Source organism: Schistocerca americana, chromosome 1 (assembly GCF_021461395.2).
Source record: "Schistocerca americana isolate TAMUIC-IGC-003095 chromosome 1, iqSchAmer2.1, whole genome shotgun sequence".
Classification (NCBI taxonomy): Eukaryota; Metazoa; Arthropoda; class Insecta; order Orthoptera; family Acrididae; genus Schistocerca; species Schistocerca americana.
The window spans coordinates 1,015,140,063-1,015,163,559 of record NC_060119.1 but is presented as its reverse complement, the minus strand read 5'-3'; the positions used below and the strand labels follow the sequence as shown (position 1 = coordinate 1,015,163,559).

At 42.0% G+C, this 23,497-nt stretch overlaps 1 protein-coding gene across 1 annotated transcript in view; it reads right to left on the bottom strand.

Annotated features, from left to right (window-relative positions):
• Positions 1-1,055: 1,055 nt before the first annotated feature.
• The window catches only part of LOC124548916 (agrin-like), an 89,182-nt gene continuing 66,740 nt past the window's right edge, over positions 1,056-23,497 (bottom strand). Inside the window, exons 2-3 of the mRNA XM_047125204.1 lie at positions 21,101-21,262; positions 1,056-1,234 (exon numbers count right to left, since the gene is read on the bottom strand). Of these exons, the coding sequence (XP_046981160.1) occupies positions 1,203-1,234; positions 21,101-21,262 (194 nt within the window). The 3' untranslated portion in view covers positions 1,056-1,202. The remainder of the gene's footprint in view (positions 1,235-21,100; positions 21,263-23,497) is intronic.

The window sequence follows — 23,497 nt, the reverse complement described above, 5'->3', positions numbered from 1 at the left end:
ACAAAGTATTGAGGCAAGAAAACGTTAACTTGCTTGAGGTAAATGTTTTCCAATTTTGTGTAGTTGCTGTATTTCGCCTTTGGATTGTGCTGTGGAAACTCAGTGCTGATTTACAGCACACTACGATGATTCTAAACAGATTTGCAGCACAGTTGCAAGTAGCTGTAGATTATACTATTGTCTGGATTCTCACTTTCATTCTCAGAAAGTGACAATGGAACAGAACTCAATTGTAAAACCTAAAGTAACGCAAAAGCCTTCTTACGAGAAGAAAATCAGATCATCAAAATGGATTGGGACAGCGGAACAGTTTAGCTCAAAAGCGATTAATACGATGTAGTGTAAGTGAAGTGCAGTACGTATAGCTGCGTAAGAATAAATTTTGTAATTCTCTGATATTGTCAGAAGAAGAGTGATCTCTATATCAACGTAAAAGAAGCTTCCAAAATAGAAGTTTTATTGCCTAGAATTATAAATTCACGTATCCGATGACCTGAAGATGGCAGTGTAACTTTGCTGGAACTAGTAATCACGACATGTATCAACTGCGATCTGAGCTATAAAACTTCAATTTTGGAAGCTTTTTTACACATGTCAAATTTTTGTCTCTAGTACCCATTTTACCATCGTTTTAGTCGCCTGTCTTTCATATGAAGAGGGGAGAATGTTACAAATGTAAGCATCCGACCATACTAAATGCAGGAAGTATTACAGTATAGCAGACACTTAAGTATGTACGGAGCAGCTGGGACTTATTACACTACAGTATGTTTGACATCTCCGTTCATAAGAAAATCACAGTTTACTTTGATGTCATGTTATTATTTATATATACATTCTGTACATTATTTGTTCGTAAATTCAATGGGCAGTGTACTTGACCCAGTGATGAATATGTTAGTCATGTCGATTAGTTTGTACCAAGCTATTTAGGTTGAAACACAGAAGGTACTTTTCGTATATAAACAAGCTATTTAGGTTGAAACACAAAAGGTACTTTTCGTATATAAATGCTAATAACAAACCGACAAGAAAGGGTGAATAATCCAGGAAAGTTAAAAAATACTTATTTATTAAATACAAATGTTAATAATAGAAAATATAATGATAGTATTTGCATGAAATATGGGATAAATATATCTTATTGTCATGCTGGCAATTAGCGTAATAAATAACGATGATGGTCCGTGTCTTCATCTGCGTCAGCATTCGCCGGGCTTCAGCATCACGAAGTCTGCAACAGAAGAACGAAAGTCCACTGAGTCTCGTGCAGTTGCATCTTCTAATCGTAAAAAAATGCTATCAGCTTTCGATGAGGTCCACTGGTTACGAGTGACGTAGGCCACGCCCGCGATAAGAGACCAACACTGACGCAAACAGGCTCTGTGCGCTAGCGTCAGAGCCGTCTTCACCGCTCCCCGGCACAAGTTCTTTTGTATCTTTCAACAGATGACTCTTCCGGGTCATCTGCGGATCCTATACAAGGTAGAAATTTGGCTTTTGATGTCGTAAAACTAAGTAACAAGAGAATAATTTAAGATTCTTTCTGCAATTGATCGTACACTGTTGTAAGGTGTGCTTATTTATTACTTTAATAAATGTTTACTCGAACATTTTCTAACAATTTCATCATGTTGAAATTTCAGGCTATTTTCACTTGGTATATATGTGAAGTATCAGTTATTGCCTGTTAGGAAGAAAGGTTTCGAGGTTGTTTCGACGAAATATATTCCGAGGATACTTGAAAGACAGGGGATCAAATTAACACACACTTATTTAATAAACATCTAGTGTATCTACTGAAGGCGTCGGCTAGATATTAATCTAGCAGTACCATTACATTTTTCATAACATGTATTACCAATTGGGGGATGGGGGTGGGAAGGGGGGTACTTTATGCTCACCATCTTTAAAAAAGCAGAATTTGTTATATGTTGTTAATCTGACAACATACGATTTCAAGAGCTGCTGATGTGTTAGTGTGGTCCAAAAAATATGTTTTAGCAACCTGCCAATAACGTGAACTATCAATAAAATTTTAAACATACAAACTTCGTTAATTATTGTTGATTTTTACTCATAACATACATTTTAAACAAATACTGATGTGTAAGCAGGGCCATAAAAGTGAAAGTGTTCAATATGACATGTACGACATGCATTGTGATAAGTCACATCTCCTACTAGGAATTAAATTTTTGGATTAGTTAACAAAAGCAAAACGTGGATAATGGAATGTAGTCGAATTAATGCTGAGGGAATTAGATTAGGAAATGAGACGCTTAAAGTAGTAAATGAATTTTACTATTTGGGGAGCAAGATAACTGATGATGGTCGAAGTAGATGGATATAAAATGTAGACCGGTAACGGCAAGGAAAGCGTTTCTGAAGAAGAGAAATTTGTTATCATCGAGTACAGATTTAAGTGTCAGGAAGTCGTTTCTGAAAGTATTTGTATGGAGTGCAGCCATGTATGGAAGTGAAACGTGGACAATGAATAGTTTAGACAAGAGGAGAATAGAAACTTTTGAAATGTGGTGCTACAGAAGAATGCTGAAGATTAGATGGGTAGATCACATAACTAATGAGGAGGTACTGAACAGAATTGGGGAGAAGAGAAATTTGTGGCACAACTTGACTAGAAGGAGGGATCGCTTGGTAGTACATATTCTGAGGCATCAAGGAATGACCAATTTAGTATTGAAGGGCAGCGTGGAGGGTAAAAATCGTAGAGGAAGACCAAGAGATGAATACATAAACAGATTCAGAAGGATGTAGGTTGCAGTAGGTACTTGGAGATGAAGAAGCTTGCACAGGATAGAGTAGCATGGAGAGTTGCATCAAACCTGTCTCTGGACTGAAGACCACAACAACAACAAACAACCGAAAAATTTAAAACATTTATGTAATCTGATAGATTGTTTTTCAGAACTTTGAAATATAAAATACCTGACTTGAGTACTATACTTTGAAAAGGTGGGCATAAAGTGCCACCTCCCCCTTGGTGTTGCGAGGGTTAACTTAACAGGCAAATCATATTCAAAGATTTAATTACATCAAAAGAGTTGTATGCCATTCTTCTGCATTTTCCGGATGGAAGAGCAATAATAATTCACCACCTCTTTAATTGTTACAGAATTTGCAACTAGCTAATCAACGTAGTAACAACGCTGCTTCCGTTCTAGTGGCACGGGAAGCGGACCATCCTTGGAGCGTGTTACAGCAAGTGTATCAAATGACATACGAATACTGTACGTTTAGTGTCAACCTTGGATCTGGGAACTGGAACCACATTAGTTGGTGGTGTTAAATGCAGCAGCTACAAATCTCACAGCTGGTTATCATTTCCCTTTTGGCGAGCACAAGGAGGTATTGACATGCATTGATTTACATATTTGTTTCTGTGACACGGAAAAAGTTCTTCTCAACACACAGACTTCTATTGTAGCAATGCTTTCTAAACGCCTCATAAATTTGTAAGTAGAATTTGGACCTTGGATCGGAATGAGATTGATATCCAGTAATAAATACTGTTGCTTATCTCAATACTGAGCACAAACGTAGTGAATAAAAACTTTTATGAGTGCGAGATTTTATAATTGCGACGCCTCTTCCGAATTATTTTTTTATTGAAATTACAATCATCCACTACCCTCTTATAAAGATTCCGCAATGGTTTCTTGGAAAACCAGCCTAATTTTCCTTGGTTGTCCGTATCCAATAGAGTTTTCAAATATCCAACAGCTTTGAAACGTCATTTAACTTCGTAAGGATAATTTAGAAACACCTGCTATTTGTAAAAAAGAAACGTTAAAAATGGCTGCTGCTTAAACGATATGAACATATGGCGTTATTGGCCGGGAGGCCCCATTTAGGGTAGTTCGGCAGGCTAGTGCAACTCATCCTATTTGACGCCACATCGGTGACTGGCGCGTCGATAACAGTGATGAGAGGAAACTGTGTGAACATACGTAACTGAGTAACAAGGCTAACTATGTAGGTTGTGTAGTCTGTTGATGAGAGATACTTTTAAACATAATAGATTTGACATATTCAGTTGCTACACCAATGCATGTTCTGGGCTTTCCCTCTTGAATTTATTTATCAACCATGTAGTTATCCACGTTCCTCGGAACAGTCTTTTGCAATGTGTCCTTTATGATTGTTACCAGGTGAAATGGCGCAGTGTTTAATACGCTTGATTCTGATTTGGAAAGAGAGAATTGCAAATCCCATCCCACCGGTGGTTACCCTGCGACTGTTCAAAGCAGATGCCGAGATTAAAACGGGTACTTTTTTGCTATGTACCTATATTTTCTGTGTGAATGTTATTTTCTGTCCTCTATTTCTTTTGTTTTAATGTAAATTATTTGTGTGCATTTGTTGACTTATTTATTTTCATGCTAGTATGAATTGTTTATGGCTGTATTTTCTAAAATGTAAAATTTGTACTACGTAAAAATTTATTATAAATGTATACATGTGCTGTGCCCGGTCAGGAATAATGCTATCTGAGATTCTAAGCGAGGGGGCGGAGGACGAAGACAGTTGAAAGTCGACAATGAGTAACGGAAGTACGCTAGTGTACGGACGGCCAATGTATTTCGTTAAAAAAAAAATATTTCTGAGTAATGTTCGAACTGTGACTGGAAGAGTTGAGTGTCAAAGGAAGTAGCTTAACTAGGACATAAAGCTAGTTAGTTTTAAATATTCATCGGTGTGGACACGAGAAATACTATGGACTATGTGGTAGCGTCGTGCTATAATAATACAGCTCGGTGAACTTTACGTAGACCCATCGCGTGTGTAAAACTGGAAAATGAAGCGAGGACAGAAGTATTTACTGGGTGAGGTTTTACGAGCGTGAAGAGTAAAGCTGAAGAAATTTTGGAAACATTAATGGTGAATAGCATCTGCATTAAGTTCGAGCAGTTTAATAGTTGATGAACACTACAGGTGGAAGGAGTACGAGGAAACGATTGCAGTTAACCATTAATAAACTTCCTAGAAAAAGGACTGACGTGTCAACAGACTGTGACTATTGAGCAAACTGTATGTAGTTGAATATAATATTACGTGAACATTCGGACTGACAACTTAATTAGAACCATTGACAATAGTAAGGTCATAGCACGGACTTTGGGTGAAGTGAATTTCTAAGTAACTGTGCACAACTTCAAACAAACAAATCCAAGTTGGTTTGCACTCTTTGTTACGACAATATTGAGTTTTTCGTGCAATATCTCATGAAATTCTACCGAGGGTTATCCCTTAGGTTAGTTAAAACTCTCGTTCTAATCTGATGACGTTCAGGAACAAGATTTTGGATGTAACAATTTTCAACGAAATTAGCGCAAAGAGCGGCATTTGCAGCAGATAACGACGATATCTCATGAAATTCTACTGAGGGTTATCCCTTAGGTTAGTTAAAACTCTCGTTCTAATCTGATGACGTTCAGGAACAAGATTTTGGATGTAACAATTTTCAACGAAATTAGCGCAAAGAGCGGCATTTGCAGCAGATAACGACGATCGACAATGACAAGAGAGGAACATAGATCACGCGACATCTTGCAGCAACAGCTGGTGACGTCTTTTAGGTAGGTAGCATAAGCCAGACATAACATAGACAGCGAATGACGTCATTTTACTGAAACCAACATCTAAGTCACGTGACTCGGGGCGTGAAGCCTAGCATGTCAGTACGCATTTATTGTGCACAATTTATGAAATTTTTGTTACAGGCCAAATCCTGTGCTTTTTACTAGATGCAGAAGTGAAGACCTTCCCGTAGGCACAGAAAGTTGTATTGTATCCTACAGATTGGGTAAAGTGACGAAAATCTCAGCTGTGTAAGTGAATTACTTTACAATACTTGCAGAGGTATTTCCATAATTTGAAAGTTAGTATGGATGTTAGTCCTTGGGTGTAAAGCTTCTTGAATGAATAAGATTTTGAGACGACATACCTAGCTCACTACCCCAGTATAATCAACGTTTTGTAATTCCATATTGATGTCATTTTGGTATATGCAATGGATTAAGCAAACGACAGAAAACATACGTGCTTATGTTGTGTAAATACCTGACATTATGCACATAAACGGATTTCCTTTGTTACCAAAGCTTACTAAAGCATTTCACACATATTCTTGTGGAATCGTTAGAAAACTAAGCACGTTCGAAATTGTTATTTTGTCTTCCACTTCTGTGGACGCGCCGAACTACAAGAATGCACAGTGCCAAAAAAAATGGAATGTCTTCACTAAAGAACAGTCATTCTATCGCTCGTTAGAAGAACTGTCAATACGTTTCAACTTGACCACAGGTAAAAACGATAACCACTGCTTTATTATCAGGAATTCGAAGAATCTACTACATGTGTAAGAGTAGTACTACAGTTTGTTGAATTGTCAAATTCAATACTTCATTTCAGCTATAAATGAGAGAAACTGTAACTGTCATCTCCACTTCATATAGCCCGTAATGAATGATAGAAACCCGAGTCACGTGACTTAGATGTTGAATTCAAGCGTTAACACGGCAGAGATGGGGACATGCGCGGTCTGTGTTATAGGTGGTCTATGGTAAGAAGTACCGAGAATCATATCGCTGGTCAAGAAAAGAGAAAACTATCGAATGCTGCAAACAGAGTACAAATTAGTTATTACAATTAGCGCTGTGTTTGAACACGACTCGAGCTGTTCGAACAGTTTGCGTACAGTTCGGGAACACTCTGGTTCTGCTCGATCATTTGATTGGCCTGCGATCTAGTGACTTTTGTTGGTACTATCACAACATGTCACAGTGTTTTTAATGCACTATGGGTTTTAATTATAGAAACAACAAGGAAACACGAACTGAAAAATCCCCTAGGGAGCAGGTCGTATGTAACAATGGCATATAATAAATAAATAAAAGGTTGCAATTATGAGCCTATACAATTCTCAAGCTTTTGCTCATCCCAGGATCTAGTGACGTCTACCGGTAATGTCTCCAAGACGGGTCCCGCTACTCTAATTTTTTCTCGTGCTAAATATTACAATATATTTTGTTTTCTTGGCATTTAATTTATATTACTTGTTTTGACTGTTTCAACTGAATGTTACCGTCGTGATTTCAAACCGATTAAAATCTGGTAATGTTTTTATCTGTTATTCTGTGAACAGGGACTGAATTGCTCCTTTGCAACCTACTTGGTAAACCATTAGCGCCTCTCGTAAACTAATTAAATATTATACTGGGTTCACTCAAGTAGTAATTTTTGGGGACAACATATTCGCCTTTTGTAGGTTACCTTTACTTAAAAATCAGAATAAACGTTTATATACCCATACATAGGCCTACTGGTACTGGATATGAACTATTGCGGTAAATTTCAAACACAATATGAGTTTAGCTAGTGGTATGATTTTACTAACGACATTTTCTCCATTGTTTTACGAAACTGTCAAGTTTTAAGAAGAGAAATAGCTTATTATACGTTTCCTTTAATTTACGTCTATGGTCACAAACTTTTTGTTAACAGATTACCGGTTTCGGCCTATAATGACCATCATCATTTTTATAAAAACAAAGTCCTAATGTACTGCAGCCATAGTGGCATCGTCAAATGTTACATGCAAAATCAGCACCATCATCGTCAAATATATACAAATAACATCATATGCACGACTCATGTTATCGGTAGCACATGACTACGAGGAAGTAGTCTCTTTTTGTCTCCCGTTAAACTTACTTCCAATATTTACAAGATTCCCAACGAGTATGATGTGCATTAAACTTCTTACATAATTTCCAATGGTTGCGAAACTTTTTCTTTCCTGTAATTTCTGCGCGAAGCCACACAAATAGAAATGACTTTAAGTCATTATCAATTTGCAGTATTTTTAAAGTCTTTGCAACAGTCTCAGTCTTAATGGCTGACTTCTTTCTTCTTCTCTCATCGGTCAAAGTGGTGGCCGTCATACTCTGCGTCTTCTCGAAGATTTTTTCTCGAATGAGTAAAATTTTAGATGAATTTTTTACATTAATGTATCTTTCCTTCGGTATCATCCTTTAGAAACATGTTAGGGCGATGGCGCCTTCCACTGCAGTTCCACCAGTAGTACGTCGCAGGTAGCGACAGACAGGATGGCGTATTCTACTTCTGGAACAGCCTGCTTAGATATCCACTGCCTGACTGTGGGGTCCGCAAAATTGTCAACACATTCCACCTTCGCACAGATGTAACTCGGCATAACTGTCATAAACTCATCTGATGTTAAAGTTAGATTGGCTAGATAATCCAGCCCTAGTGTTCAAACATTTATGGGGATGTTAAATGCGTGTCACTCATATAAAACGGATATGTTGCCCATGTTCTTAAGTAAAATAAAATATAGTAACTCTGAGCACAAATTATTACTTAGTTTGGTGACAGATCGTGCGCTCAGCCTCCAAGCCCTCCCGGACCAGACACGTGGGTGAGGGGAACCCTAGCTTGGTTAGGGCCGCCTCTCTGTCTACTCCTTCACACTGTTGGCACTACACACGTGCACGAAGACCAAGCTATCTTAAGTGCATTAGTGAACTTTCCTGCTCCATTCCACAAGACATAAACCTATATGTTGGTCGGGTTACTCTATCACAGTATTAGCAACTACGTACGTAATAAATCAGTTTCTTACATCATGCTAACAACGATTCATAGATTCTCCTATTCCACTGCAGAGTTGTCCCACAATACATTTGACTTCGTAATTTCCGATCACTGGTTTCTTTATGTCAAATCAATAAAACTGTCCTTCTGCTTTACCCTGAAAATTTGTATCGTCATCACGAAAACATCCTGTGTGTCAGCACGATGACTTGTCCTTTCCTTAGTGCGGCGCTTCAAATCAACGACTTGCTATCCAAGATTTAGGTTTTTCATGGTTTCTCTAAACCGATCAAGATAAACGACGGGATCGTCCCTTTGAAACGGACGCGGTCGATTTTCTTCTACCCATTGCCAATTCAAGCCTATGCCGCGTTTATAATGACATCGTCGTTGGTGGGACATTAAACCCAAATCTTACTCGTATTAAATATTTTCGGCACTTATTGACTTAATGTTCTATAAAAATCCGAGCCTTCGACAATGTTCACCATCATCCTCGTAAAGAGAGCAACTGACAATAAAAGAATTAATGGAATCACACAGACGTAAATGAAGCAGTAGCTTACAATGCGACAACAGATAAATTGGGCCACCGATGACACGTCCTTCACAGTGATTTTCTTCCCATCTTATTGTGTAATACAGGATATACTTCTATGCAGTCTCTGGGTATCAAGTGCCCTCTTCCACACATTACTGAAGTTCGTATCTCTATTAAAATCTGACACACACATTCCAGGTTCCACTGCGTCTCTGATGATTCAGCAGCCGGAAATTGAATTGTCGGCTAGAATCCGTGTCTCGTCAAGCAAAATCTTGTGCTTATTCGTAAGGCTTCGTTTGATAGCAGATCACTGTACAATACCGGCCATTGAAACTGCAACAGAACAGAGAATTACGTAACTTGCATATAGAGTATAATACGAAAAATACTTGATTAACTAGGTGATTTACTGTATATAGCTGCCACATGTGATCAACAATTGTTGTCACCTGGCTGCGTATAGAGTGGAAGTTAGTTTGGATGCCATAAAACGATACGTATTATGTAAACTGAAGGTGGAAGGGGGAGAAAGGAGAGGGAAGGGAAGGAAAGGGAAGGAACTATTGATGTCAGCTGCATCGAGACTTATGCGGAATCAGCGGCGACGAGTGAAAATGTATGCCGGACCGCAATCGGAAGCTGGTATCTACTGCTTACTAGACGGATCCGCCAACCCTTAACTGGTATCGTGGGTCTCTGAGTCGGCTGTAGAACTACCCCTCATTTTCCGGAGTCGTTTCGCCTTTTCCCTCAGTGTACCTCTCTGTTGTAGTGCAGGCTTCTAGTTGTGAGGGTGAGATGCCGATCGCACTATTTGACCATCGGTAAATACACAGTCAAGTCTCCTTTACGTCTAGCAGATGTATGATACTAATTACGTTATTATCATTCGGCAAGCTTGTTTATAATCATTCCGTGTTTATTGCGATAACTCTGGTATAATATAGAATGGTTATTACTGACAGTATCTCGTAATTAATTTGCAGAATATCGAACCTCTACCAGGAAGATCTCACCATTCAAAACTTTCTGAACGGAGTGGTTATTCTAAACCAGTTTTACGAGTAAATGAACTAAACTTCGAAAAGCATTCCGAAGAAATGATTAAGGAAGTTTTGCACGACAGTGACATTCATCCAGATTACGAGATACGAATTCAAAACAGGAAGTGGATGATGATGGAACGGAGGACGTAAAAACAGGTGAAGATGATCTGAGTAACAAACAGTCATACCGCTGTGATTCATGCTTTTATGGTAGGGGAAACAGCGCTTCAGGTGGAGAGAAACACAACCACCAACTAATGTCGTAACAACACAACGTAACATAGTGTAGCACGTTCCTGATCTGTGATTTAGGACTAATGCCTGCTGTCTTGTTCTTTGAACAAGTATGGGGTTTCCTTTTTACTCTTCACATTTTAAATGAGATTCTACAGCGATAAAACAACAAAATTGATTAAGTAAAAGTAGTCTCAGAAGATCATATATTTTGTCCATGATACTGACGGCCTTGAATGGAAGCTTTTATAGACTTGCTGGTATGCACAGGACCCTCCAAATCTGGGAGCGAATCTCAGTGGATGGAACTGGACGTATTATTTTTCATAGTTTTACAAAAAGAAGTTTTTTTCTTCTACTTGAGAACCCGGGTAACAGGACAGCGAGAAGAAGAGTAAGTGCGACTGTCGCAGTATCAGACATTTTTAACAGATTTATTGCGAACATTCTGTAGTGTTATTCTTCAGACTGTACTATTTCTATTGATGAAACGCTTGTGCCTTTCTGCGATGTTGATTTCGGGCGAATCAGTTATATGAATGCATGGCATCTGTTATTTCGGACACTTACGAATAACAGACACCCCGAATTCATACAACAGAAGGATGTCGCGTCAGCCTTTTCACGACCCCTGATCAGATGATTTCAGTGGGTGAGAGATCTGGAGAACGTGCTAGCCCTAGTAACAGGACTCCGTGTCGATGTTTCTCAGTAGAGCAGAGCGGCCTGCTGTTTTTTGTTATCTTGTTAAAAACGCTACGGAGGCCTGACCCAATCTGTCCAAATTACTGACTAAGTAAACGAGAGGTCTTCTTGTTGTGTAATGTCTTGCAACTTGTCGTAGAAATGTCCACGCACTGATAAGTATATACTGTAAACAGAACACTGACGATCAAAATATCCACGGGTGTGCTGCCGGTCTATAGTGTCCAACGGGCACAATATTTCGGCGATCATACATGTCGCCATTATCAGGTGAACTGACGGACTGAGCTCCTATGAACGTGCCGGCACGGAGATCCGTACGCTATGGCTGCTCAGAGGGAACTGGGTTCGGTCGCGGCGGTGGCCGATTTAAATACCCTCCGCCCGCGGCGCGCTCCCTCCGCTGTCCGCGCCCCGCGCCACGGTCGCGCGGTGGAACAGATTGCGACGGCGTCTGAGATGACGTCGGTGTGATGGCTCTGTCCGCCGTGGTCGTCACAACTATACGTTTGCTCGATTTACTTTTGATTAACGCAATCGCTGGTTCCCAAGCCTTGCTAAGATTATAGCCACAGTCACGGTTTATGAGGTCGTCATTGGTGCGAATTTCGATGGCCTCTCTAACAACGCTGTCCCAGTATCTCGACGTCTGTACCAGAATCCTCGTGCGGTCATACTCCATGGCGTGATTTTACGACAAACAATGTTCAGCGACCGCCGACTTGCTCGGATACATCAGGCGAGTGTGCCTCTGGTGTTCACGGCGTGGATCCTCGACGGTACGCATCGTCTGACCAATATACGACTTGCCACATTGACACGGAATCTGGTACACGCCGGCCTTCCTCAAACCGAGGTCATCTTTGGCGGTCCCCACCAGTGCACGAGTTTTATTTGGAGGACAAAACACAGTTCCGACCCGGTGTTCCTTCAGAATGCGGGCCATTTTCCCCGAGAGTGCGCCTGTGTATGGAATAAATGCAGTACCTACCTCCTCCCTCGTGACTTCATCCATCTCAACAGGTTGTGCTGCAGTGGTTGGGCGGAGAGCACGTTGTTTACGAGGGTACCCCTGCGAGAGTCACTAGAATTGATTAGTCAGAAGTTTGACGAGAAGACCACTGAACTTTTTAGGCATGTCTTGACTTCCACGTATTTTCGTTTTAATGGAGAATACTACGAACAAACGGAGGGAGTCGCCATGGGTAGCCCACTCTCACCGGTGGTAGCGAATTTGTACATGGAGAACTTCGAGGAGGAAGCCCTGTCGTCATCCGTACGGAAACCTACTTGCTTTTTCCGTTGCGTGGACGACACGTTCGTCATCTAGCCACATGGTATGGATAAACTCCTTGACTTCCTTACACATCTAAACTCCATACACCCCAACATCAAATTCACTATGGAGACTGAAACGGAGGGTAAATTACCTTTCCTTGACGTCTTGGTCAAGAGAAGGGCTAACGGCACCCTAGGTCATGGGGTGTATCGGAAGACAACGCACACTGATCTGTATTTGCACGCAGACAGCTGCCACCACCCTTCACAGAGGAATGGGGTACTTAAAACTCTAGTACATAGGGAGCGCACTATCTCTGACGCAGAGAGTCTACCCCAGGAATTGGAACATCTGAGAACTGTATTTCGAAAAAATGGGTACTCAGAGTGGCAGATTCAACGTGCTCTCCGCCCAACCACTGCAGCACAACCTGTTGAGATGGATGAAGTCACGAGGGAGGAGGTAGGCACTGCATTTATTCCATACACAGGCGCACTCTCGGGGAAAATCGCCCGCATTCTGAAGAAACACCGGGTCGGAACTGTGTTTTGTCCTCCAAATAAAACTCGTGCATTGGTGGGGACCGCCAAAGATGACCTCGGTTTGAGGAAGGCCGGCGTGTACCAGATTCTGTGTCAATGTGGCAAGTCGTATATTGGTCAGACGATGCGTACCGTCGAGGATCCACGCCGTGAACACCAGAGGCACACTCGACTGATGTATCCGAGCAAGTCGGCGGTCGCTGAACATTGTTTGTCGGAAAATCACGCCATGGAGTATGACCGCACGAGGATTCTGGTACAGACGTCGAGATACTGGGACAGCGTTGTTAGAGAGGCCATCGAAATTCGCACCAATGACGACCTCATAAACCGTGACTGTGGCTATAATTTTAGCAAGGCTTGGGAACCAGCGATTGCGTTAATCAAAAGTAAATCGAGCAAACGTATAGTTGTGACGACCACGGCGGACAGAGCCATCACACCGACGTCATCTCAGACGCCGTCGCAATCTGTTCCACCGCGCGACCGTGGCGCGGGGCGCGGACGGCAGAGGGAGCGCGCCGCGGGCGGAGGGTATTTAAATCGGCCGCCGCCGCGACCGAACCCAGTTCCCTCTGAGTAGCCATAGCGTACGGATCTCCGTGCCGGCACGTTCATAGGAGCTCAGTCCGTCAGTTCACCTGATGATGGCGACATGTATGATCGCCGAAATATTGTGCCCGTTGGACACTATAGACCGGCAGCACACCCGTGGATATTTTGATTATCAAATACGCCGGGAGAAACTCAAGAATCAGAACACTGACGGTTTCGAGAAGGCAGCATAATGCCACTCTTACGTTCAGTATTGTCGTTGGGTGCACCACTGGCAACGCTACTTTCTGCTATCCCGTCAAGAAAAGATGTAACTATGGTCCTCGCACTGGCAATCCGTGGTGCTCCAGGCGTCGTCACGCTGTATATGTGAATAATTGTCTTTCTGAGACCAAGCCCATTTCTTGACTCTAGATAAATGGGTGACTGTATAATGGGAGTCTGCATATTGGAAAGTATGATTCGTCAACCAATCGATTTCATATTCTCACGAAAGTCGTGGGATCCCGACCAACGCAAGGAGCAATATCGCCAAACAGTAAACTGCAGTTTCAACGGACCGCGATCCTGTCACTGTCTTCTCACAGACAGCTAACATCCAAATGCTATTTCTTTATGAGAAACCTACTGTATAACCTTTTGTACAAAAAAAGAATGTAGATAACTTTACTCCTGCCTATTTTGTGTAATTGCTGCGAAATTCTAATGATTTGCATATCGAAGTAGGCCAATTTTACGTCCATAGAATTCTGTGGTCGATGTGCCTCTGATATTCGTTACAGTGCTGGGAAATGTCGTAATAATCTATCATTCCCTCCTCGTCATAGTTAATTAGTTAGTTACATGTTCTATGGATCATTTTGCACGATAGATCGTAATGATGTGGAACGAGTCATTTTACATTCACATCGCAATTAATTTGTACTCACAGATAGATTCTGAACATTTGTGAGCGTTTTTTTACAAAAAGGGAAAATAATATACAGACGTGAGTTAGCAATTCCTACCCACCACCATTTACACATTATAGTAATAGAAATTCTTCTACAGCGTGGAAATAGTTGTGAAGAAGAAACTTCCTCAGTTTATTATCAAATTTTACTTTGCTGTCTGTCAGACATTTTATATAACTGGGTAAGTGATCAAAAATATTCGTTGCACCCCTTTTGTGCTAAACACAACTTTGATGGGGAGTAATGAATATTATTTTCCTTTCTGATATTGTAATGGATTTTTTACAACAAATTTCATGAGGGAATAAATATACTGTGAAGCAGTAGTTAGATTGCCCAACTCCTTAAACAGATGTCTACAAGATGATCGTGGGTGAGTGCCACATATCATTTTTACAGCACATGTTTGCTCAATGAAGACTTTCTTTCTTAAAGATGAGATATACCCAGAACATTATTCCATATAACATTATTGAATGAAAATATGCAAAATATGTCAGCTTACTGATGAGTCCTCCCCCCCCCCCCCCAAGATTTGCAATGTTTTTTACTGCAACTGTGGTTGAAATAAATTGTTTTAGGAGTTCCAAAATGCGATATTTCCAATTTAAATTCTCATCAATGTGGACGCCTAAGAATATTGAAGTTTCTATCGAATATACACTACTGACCATGAAAACTGCTACACCAAGAAGAAATGCAGATGATAAACGGGTATTCATTCGACAAATATATTATACTAGAACTGACATGTGATTGCATTTTCACGCAGTTTGGGTGCATAGATCCTGAGAAATCAATACACAGAACAACTACCTCTGGCCGTAATAACGGCCTTGATACGCCTGGGCATTGAGTCAAACAGAGCGTGGATGGCGTGAACATGTACAGCTGCCCATGCAGCTTCAACACGATACCACAGTTCATCAAGAGTAGTGACTGGCGTATTGTGGCGAGCCAGTGGCTCGTCCACCACTGACCAGACGTTTTCAATTGGTGAGAGATCTGGAGAATGTGCTGATCAGGGCAGCAGTCCAACATTTTCTGTATCCAGAAAGGCCCGTACAAGACCTGCAACATGCAGTCGTTCATTATCCTGCTGAAATGTAGGGTTTCGCAAGGATCGAATGAAGGGTAGAGCCACGGGTCGTAACAGATCTGAAATGTAACGTCCACTGTTCAAAGTGCCGTCAATGCGAACAAGAGGTGACCGAGACGTGTAACCAACGGCACCCCATACCATGACGCTGGGTGATACGCCAGTATGGCGATGACGAATACTCGCTTCCAATGTGAGTTCACCGCGATGTCGCCAAACACGGATGCGACCATCATGATGCTGTAAACAGAACCTGGATCCCTCCGAAAAAATGAGGTTTTGCCATTCGTGCGCTCCTGTCTGAGATGCAGCGTCAAGGGTAACCGCAGCCATGGTCTCCGAGCTGATAGTCCATGCTGCTGCAAACGTCGTCGAACTGTTCGTGCAGATGGTTGTTGTCTTGCAAACGTCCCCATCTGTTGACTCAGGGATCGATACGTGGCTGTACGATCCGTTACAGCCACGAGGATAAGTTGCCTGTCATCTCGACTGCTAGTGATACGATGCCGTTGGGATCCAGCACGGCGTTCCGTATTACCCTCCTGAACCCACCGATTCAATATTCTGGTAGCAGTCGTTGGATCTCGACCAACTCGAGCGGCAATGTCGCGATACGATAAACCGCAATCGCCATAGTCTACAATCCGACCTTTATCAAAGTCGAAAACGTGATGGTACGCATTTCTCCTCCTTACACGAGGCATCACAACAACGTTTCACCAGGCAACGCAGGCCAACTGCTGTTTGTGTATGAGAAACCGGTTGGAGGTGTCGCCACCGGCGCCAACCTTGTGTGAATGCTCTGAAAAGCCAATCATTTGCATATCACAGCATCTTCTTCCTGTCGGTTAAATTTCGCGTCTGTAGCACGTCATAATCGTGGTGTAGCAATTTTAATGGTCAGTAGTGTATTATTTCCTCTCCATGTGTTACACTTATAATTGGTGTAATACATGTAGATGTACAGAACTCATGGGTCTTTTTAAAATTGAGGGTGAGACCATTCGCAGAACAGCAGTCAATGATGCTTTTCAGATCTTTGTTACCATTTGTTCTGTTTCTGTGCATTTGCTTCGATTGATTACAATAGTAGTATCATCTGCAAAAAGAACAAATTCTATGTGTTGTATATTAGATGGAAGATAATGGGACAAACATGTCGAAGGAGTGCATTGATCCGATTAAAAAAATTATAACTATTATTTTATTCGCTATATATGCTTGAACAACGTACTGTTGGAAAGAAAAAACTTTCGAGTTTTATATGGTTCCCGCTCGGTAGCAGCAGTTCTTGTAAAAATGGTGTCGGGAAGACAGAAAGCGTTTTGTGTTCTACGTTTTGCGCAGTGCGGGTGATAATAACTGTTCAGCGTGACTTTCGTACTAGGTATGGTGTGGATCCTACTACAGCACAGAACATTAGATGACGGCATTAACAGTTCCAAGAAACAGGCTATTTGTGTAAAGGCAAACCCCCAAGTGTCTGACACAGAGTCCGCAAAAATCAATTCGCCATGCAGCTCGACAGCTCAACATGCCTCCGATGTCAGTCTGGCGTGTGTTGCGTAGACGTTTACACGTGAAACCATACAAAATTAAGCTACTGCAAGCTCTTCGTGAAGGTGACAAACAACAACGTGTGGAGTTCTGTAATTTCGTTCTTAGCAAGGTGGAGGATGGCAGTTTTCTTCCACGCTTCGTGTTTAGTGACGAGGCAACATTCCATTTAAATGGATAGATGAGCCGTCATAATGTGAGAATATGGGGTACGAAAAACCACATGGAGTTGTACTACATGAGAGGGACTCTCCAAAGTTTATTGTGTTTTGGGCAGTTTCACGGGAAAAGGTGTATGGTCCATTTTCCTTTGCCGAGAACACTCTTACAGGAAGCACATATCTGGATATGCTTGAGAACTTTCTTTTCCTACAGTTGGATACTAATTCCAACGACTTCATTTACCAACAGAATGGGGCACCGCCACACTGGCATCTGGAAGTGAGGGAATTTTTAAATCAAAGGATTACTGAACGATGGATCGGTCGCGCTGGACCAAATGATTCAGCTATACATTACAGACCTCCAGGGTCACCAGACCTCACTGTATGTGCTTACTTCTTGTGGGGCCTTATAAAAGATTCTCTTTATGTGCATCCGTTACCAACAACTATGAATGAACTGAGACATCGCATAACAGCAGCTGTGGAAGCTGTAACTCAAAGCATGCTCGCTGCAGTGTGGAGAAAATTTGAATACCACATTGACATAGGCCGTGCATCTCGAGGGGGCATATTGAACACATATGAAAAGGTATAAAAAATCTTTTTGAGTTTCCCGATCATTAAAATCAATATTCAATGTATACGAGGGGCGTTTGAAAAGTCCGTGCAAAGTCCGAGAGATGGCACCACCGGTGTGGATCGCGGTCATGTTTAGTTAGTAGCATCTTTGGAAAGAACGCACACCAAGTTTCAGCCATATTGGTCAATTCCTTTGTGTTTGGCATTCTTGTGAGTCAAGGAAGTCGAATGACTGTCAAAAAAATGGACGAAAAATAATTTTGTGTGGTGATTTAACATTACTTTATGAAAGGCAGAACGCCTCAGGAGACTAAAGAGAAGCTTGATTTACATTACAGTGACTCTGCACCTTCGATTAGAAAAGTTTATAAGTGGTATAAAAATTTTCGGAGTGGCTATATGGGCACATGTGATGCTGAACGTTCTGACGCCCTGTGAACGTTTCGGCTCCAGAAATCATTGATAAAATCCATGATATGGTGATGGATGACAGAAGAGTTAAGGGGCATGAGATTATTAGTGCTGCATGCATCTCGAATGAACGGGAACATAATATTTTGCATAAACATTTGGACATGAGAAACCAATCCGCAAGATGGGTTCCGCGATTGCTGACGCTTGACCAAAAACGGAATCGTGTGAAGTGTTGCAAAGATGGTTTGAAGCTGTTCAGGAAGAATCCGCAGGACTTTAAGCATCATTTCGTCACTGTAGATGAAACATGGATACATTACTATACTCCTGAGACCATACAACAGTCTAAACAATGGGTTACGAAGGGAGACTCTGCACTGAAAAAAGCGAAGGTCATTCCTTTGGCCGGAAAGGTTATGGCGACTGTCTCTTTGGATTCGCAAGGGATATTCCTCGTCGACTATCTGGAAAAAGGTAAAACTATTACAGGTGCATATTAATCAAAGAGCATATTATTAAAAACCGAGCTGCAAGAAAAACGCTGGCGATTGGGCTGCAAAAAAGTCCTTTTCCATCAGGACAGTGCACCAGCAGACAACTCAGCAGTTGTGGTCGCGAAATTAATGGAAATAGGATTCCAGCTCGTTTCACATCCCCCCTATCCCCCAGTCTTGGCTCCCTTGGACTACTATTTGTTCCCCAATTTGAAGAAATGTCTGGTGGGACAAAGATTTTATTCAAACGAGGAGGTGACTTCAGATGCTAATTGCTATATTGCAGTCTCCGACAATTCCAGGTATTCGGAGGGGATCAACAAATATGAACAGCGTTGGACGAAGTGTATGTGTTCGAACACCATGAATTACCTCAAAGAAAACGGTCTGTTGACATACAGTCAACATGGGTTTAGAAAACATCGTTCCTGTGAAACACAACTAGCTCTTTATTCACATGAAGTGTTGAGTGCTATTGACAAGGGATTTCAGATCGATTCCGTATTTTTGGATTTTCGGAAGGCTTTCGACACTGTACCACACAAGCGGCTCGTAGTGAAACTGCGTGCTTATGGAATATCGTCTCAGTTATGTGACTGGATATGTGATTTCCTGTCAGAGAGGTCACAGTTCGTGGTAACTGACGGAAAGTCATCGAGTAAAAGAGAAGAGATTCTGGCGTTTCCCAAGGCAGTGTTATAGGCCCTTTGCTCTTCCTTATCTATATTAACGATTTTGGAGACAATATGAGCAGCCGTCTTCGGTTGTTTGCAGATGACGCTGTCGTTTATCGACTAATAAAGTCATCAGAAGACCAAAACAAACTGCAAAACGATTTAGAAGGAATATCGGAATGGTGCGAAAAGTGGCAGCTGACCCTAAATAAAGAAAAGTGTGAGATCATTCACATGAGTGCTAAAGGAACTCGTTGAACTTCGGTTACACGATAAATCAGTCTAATCTAAAACCTGTGAATTCAACTAAATACCTAGGTACTGCAATTAAGAACAACATAAACTGGAAGGAACACATAGAAAATGTTGTGGGGAAAGCTAACCAAAGACTGCGTTTTATTGGCAGGACACTTAGAAAATGTAACAGACGTACTAAGGAGACTGCCTACACTATGCTTGTCCGTTCTCTTTTAGAATACTGCTCCGCCGTGTGGGATCCTTGCCAGATAAGACTGACCGAGTACACCGAAAAAGTTCAAAGTAGGGCAGCACGTTTTGTATTATCGCGAAATACAGGAGAGTGTGTCACAGAAATGATACAGGATTTGGGCTGGACATTATTAAAAGAAATTCCAATCACCAACTTTCTTCTCCGAATGCAAAAATATTTTGTTGGCACCGACCTACATAGGGAGGAACGATCACCAAGATAAAATAAGGGAAGTCAGAGCTCGTACGGAAAGATATAGGTTTTCGTTCTTTCCGCGAGCTATACGAGTTTGGAATAATAGTGAATTGTGAAGGTGGTTCGATGAACCCTATGCGAGGCACTTAAATGTGATTTGCAGATTCAAAATGGTTCAAATGACTCTGAGCACTATGGGACTTAGCTTCTATGGTCATCAGTCCCCTAGAACTTAGAACTACTTAAACCTAACTAACCTAAGGACATCACACAACACCCAGCCATCACGAGGCAGAGAAAATCCCTGACCCCGCCGGGAATCGAACCCGGGAACCCGGGTGTGGGAAGCGAGAACGCTACCGCACGACCACGAGATGCGGGCTGTGATTTGCAGAGTATCCACGTAGATGTAGATGTAAAACGAGACTATGTAGAAAAATAAAAAAGGTTTACCCCAAACACGTAAGTAGTTTTTATTTTTGCACGGACTTTTCAAACGCCCGTCGTGTGTTTATTGGTTTCAGAAATATAGACATGCCAAATCGGATGATTCTGTTTGATACACGCTGTAGAGGGGTAGCGTTTGAGATTACCGTTAAAATGTAGCGAACTAGCAAGTACTGAGTGACTCAACAGGGGCGTGGGGAGCTAGTGGCACAGTCGGCCGGGGTGGCCGAGCGGTTCTAGGCGCTACAGTCCGGAGCCGCGCGACCGCTACGGTCGCAGGTTCGAATCCTGCCTCGGGCATGGATGTGTGTGACGTCATTAGGTTAGTTAGGTTTAAGTAGTTCTAAGTTCTAGGGGACTGATGACCTCAGCAGTTAAATCCCATAGTGCTCAGAGCCATTTGAGCCATTTTTGAGCTAGTGGCACACTTCGATGCCGACCGCGGCGGTCGAGAGCTGCTGTGCGGAGGCGCGGGCTGGGGGTACTTACACTTTTTCTCGTTGCAGAGCGCGAGCTCCATGTGGCAGGCGGTCCGGAAGGTGCGCAGCTCGCCGGTGTCGTCGACGCCGCAGACGGGGGAGACGATAGGCGGGCAGCGTAGGCTCTCGCACAGCCAGCGCGGGTCCGGCCGCGGCGCGCTGCCGCCCTCACCTGCAACACACAGTCAAATGATAACTGATCACCATCTCGAACGAAATTTGTGACTATTAAGGATTTCCTAACTGACTATGGTTGAAGCATTTTGTGCTGTCGTCATAGTAATGTCACCAAAATTTCGGCAGAATTAAAAGAGTCTTGTGAGAAAAGAGAAGCAGCTCTATGAACATCAAGAACTCAAGTGGAAAACCAGTTCCAAGCAAGGAAGGGAAAGGTGGAAGGAGTACTTTCTGTACAAGTGAGGTTAACTTGAAGGGACGAGATACGACACTGCGAGAATAATTTGACAGAACACTGAAAGCTTTAAGTCGAAACAAGGCTCCGGGAGTAGATGAAATTCCGTTAGAACTACCGACAGCCTTGAAAGAGCCGGCCTGGGTGGCCGAGCGGTTCTAGGCGTTACAGTATGGAGCCGCGAGACCGCTACGGTCGCAGGTTCGAATCCTGCCTCGGGAATGGATGTGTGTGATGTCCTTAGGTTAGTTAGGTTTAAGTAGTCCTAAGTTCTAGGGGAATGATGACCTCAGGAGTTAAGACCCATAGTGCTCAGAGCCATTTGAACCATTTGAACCTTGAAAGAAACAGCCACGACAAAACTTTTTCATCCGGTGTGAAAGATGTAGAAACAGGCGAAATACCCTCAGACTTCGACATAAATGTAATAATTCCAATTCCAAGGAAAAAGGTTGTCGACAGGTGTGAAATTTACCGAAATATCAATTTAGTAAGTCATCGTTGCAAAATATTAACACGAATTCTTTACAGGAGAATGGAAGAACTGGTAGAAGCCGTCCTTGGGGAAGATTAGTTTGGATTTCGAAGAAATGTAGGAACACGCGAGGCAATACTGACCCTTCGAAGTATCTTAGAACATAGGTTATGGAAAGGCAAACCTACGTTTACAGCGTTTGTCGACTTATAGAAAGCTTTTGCTAATGTTGACTGGAGTACTCTCTTTGAAATTCTGAAGGCAGCAAGGATAAAATATAGGGACCGAAAGCCTATTTACAATTTGTCCAAAAACCAGAGGGCAGTTATAAGAATTGAAATGGAAGTACTGTTTCAGAGGGAATGAGACAGGGTTGTAGCTTATCCCCGATGTTCTTCAGTCTGTGCGTTGAGCAAGCAGTTTACCGATGACGTTGTAATTCTGTGAGAGACAGCGTAGGACTTGGAAGAGGACGTGAACGGAATGGGCAGTATCTTGAGAGATAGGACGAACAACAACGGAAGCAAAACAAGGATAATAGAATGTAGTCGAATTTAAAAAATTGATACGAAAGTAATTATGGTAAGAAACGAGAAACTTAGAGTAGGAGATGAATTTTGATATTTAGGCAGAAAAATAATTGGTGATGGCCGAAGTAGACACGATATAAAATGTACGCTGGCAATGTCAATGCCAACGGCAAGAGAAGCGTTTCTGAAGAAGAGAAACTTGTTAACATCGAATATAGATGGAAGTGATAAGGGTTTTCTGAAGGTATATGTCAGGAGTGTAGCCATGTATAGAAGTGAAACAAACACGAGAAACTGTTTAGACAAGAAGAGAGTAGAAGCTTTTGAGATTATATAAGTAGATCACATAACTAATGAGGAGGTACTGAATAGAACTGGGGAGACAAGAAATTTGTGAGACAACCTGACTAAAAGAAGGTGTCGCTTGGTAGGGCACATTTTGAGCCATCGAAGGATTACCAGTTTAGTACTGGAGGGAATTTTGAGGGGGTACAAATCGTAGAGGGAGAAAAAGAGATGAATACAGCAAGCAGATTCAGAAGGATGCAGGTTGCAGCAGTTATTCGGAGATGAGACATGCACAGGATAGAATTGCGTGGAGAGCTGCTGCACATAACCAGTTCTCGGACTGAAAACCACGACAACATAGAAATGACTTACTGGAATGCAGCCAGGTAATGTTCTTATCTTAAGTTCGAGAGCATGGAATGTCAAGGCGAATTTGTGAGTCGATTACGAATTTCTTGACTGCGTCCGGCTGAAGCACTTTCTGCTGCCATCACAGTAACCTCATCAAAGTTACAGCAAAACAACGTTTCCAATAGCCCACAAGTGGATGCAGTATTTTTTCTTTAATTAACAGCGCCCTTACCCAGGCTCACATATTTCATTGTCCTTCTTATTCGAAGGAATTCATGCCAGTGTTTCTTAAACCATCTTTTGTATTCTTGCATACCTTGTCCCGCCTTTTTCTTGTTCCTTCGAGTCCTT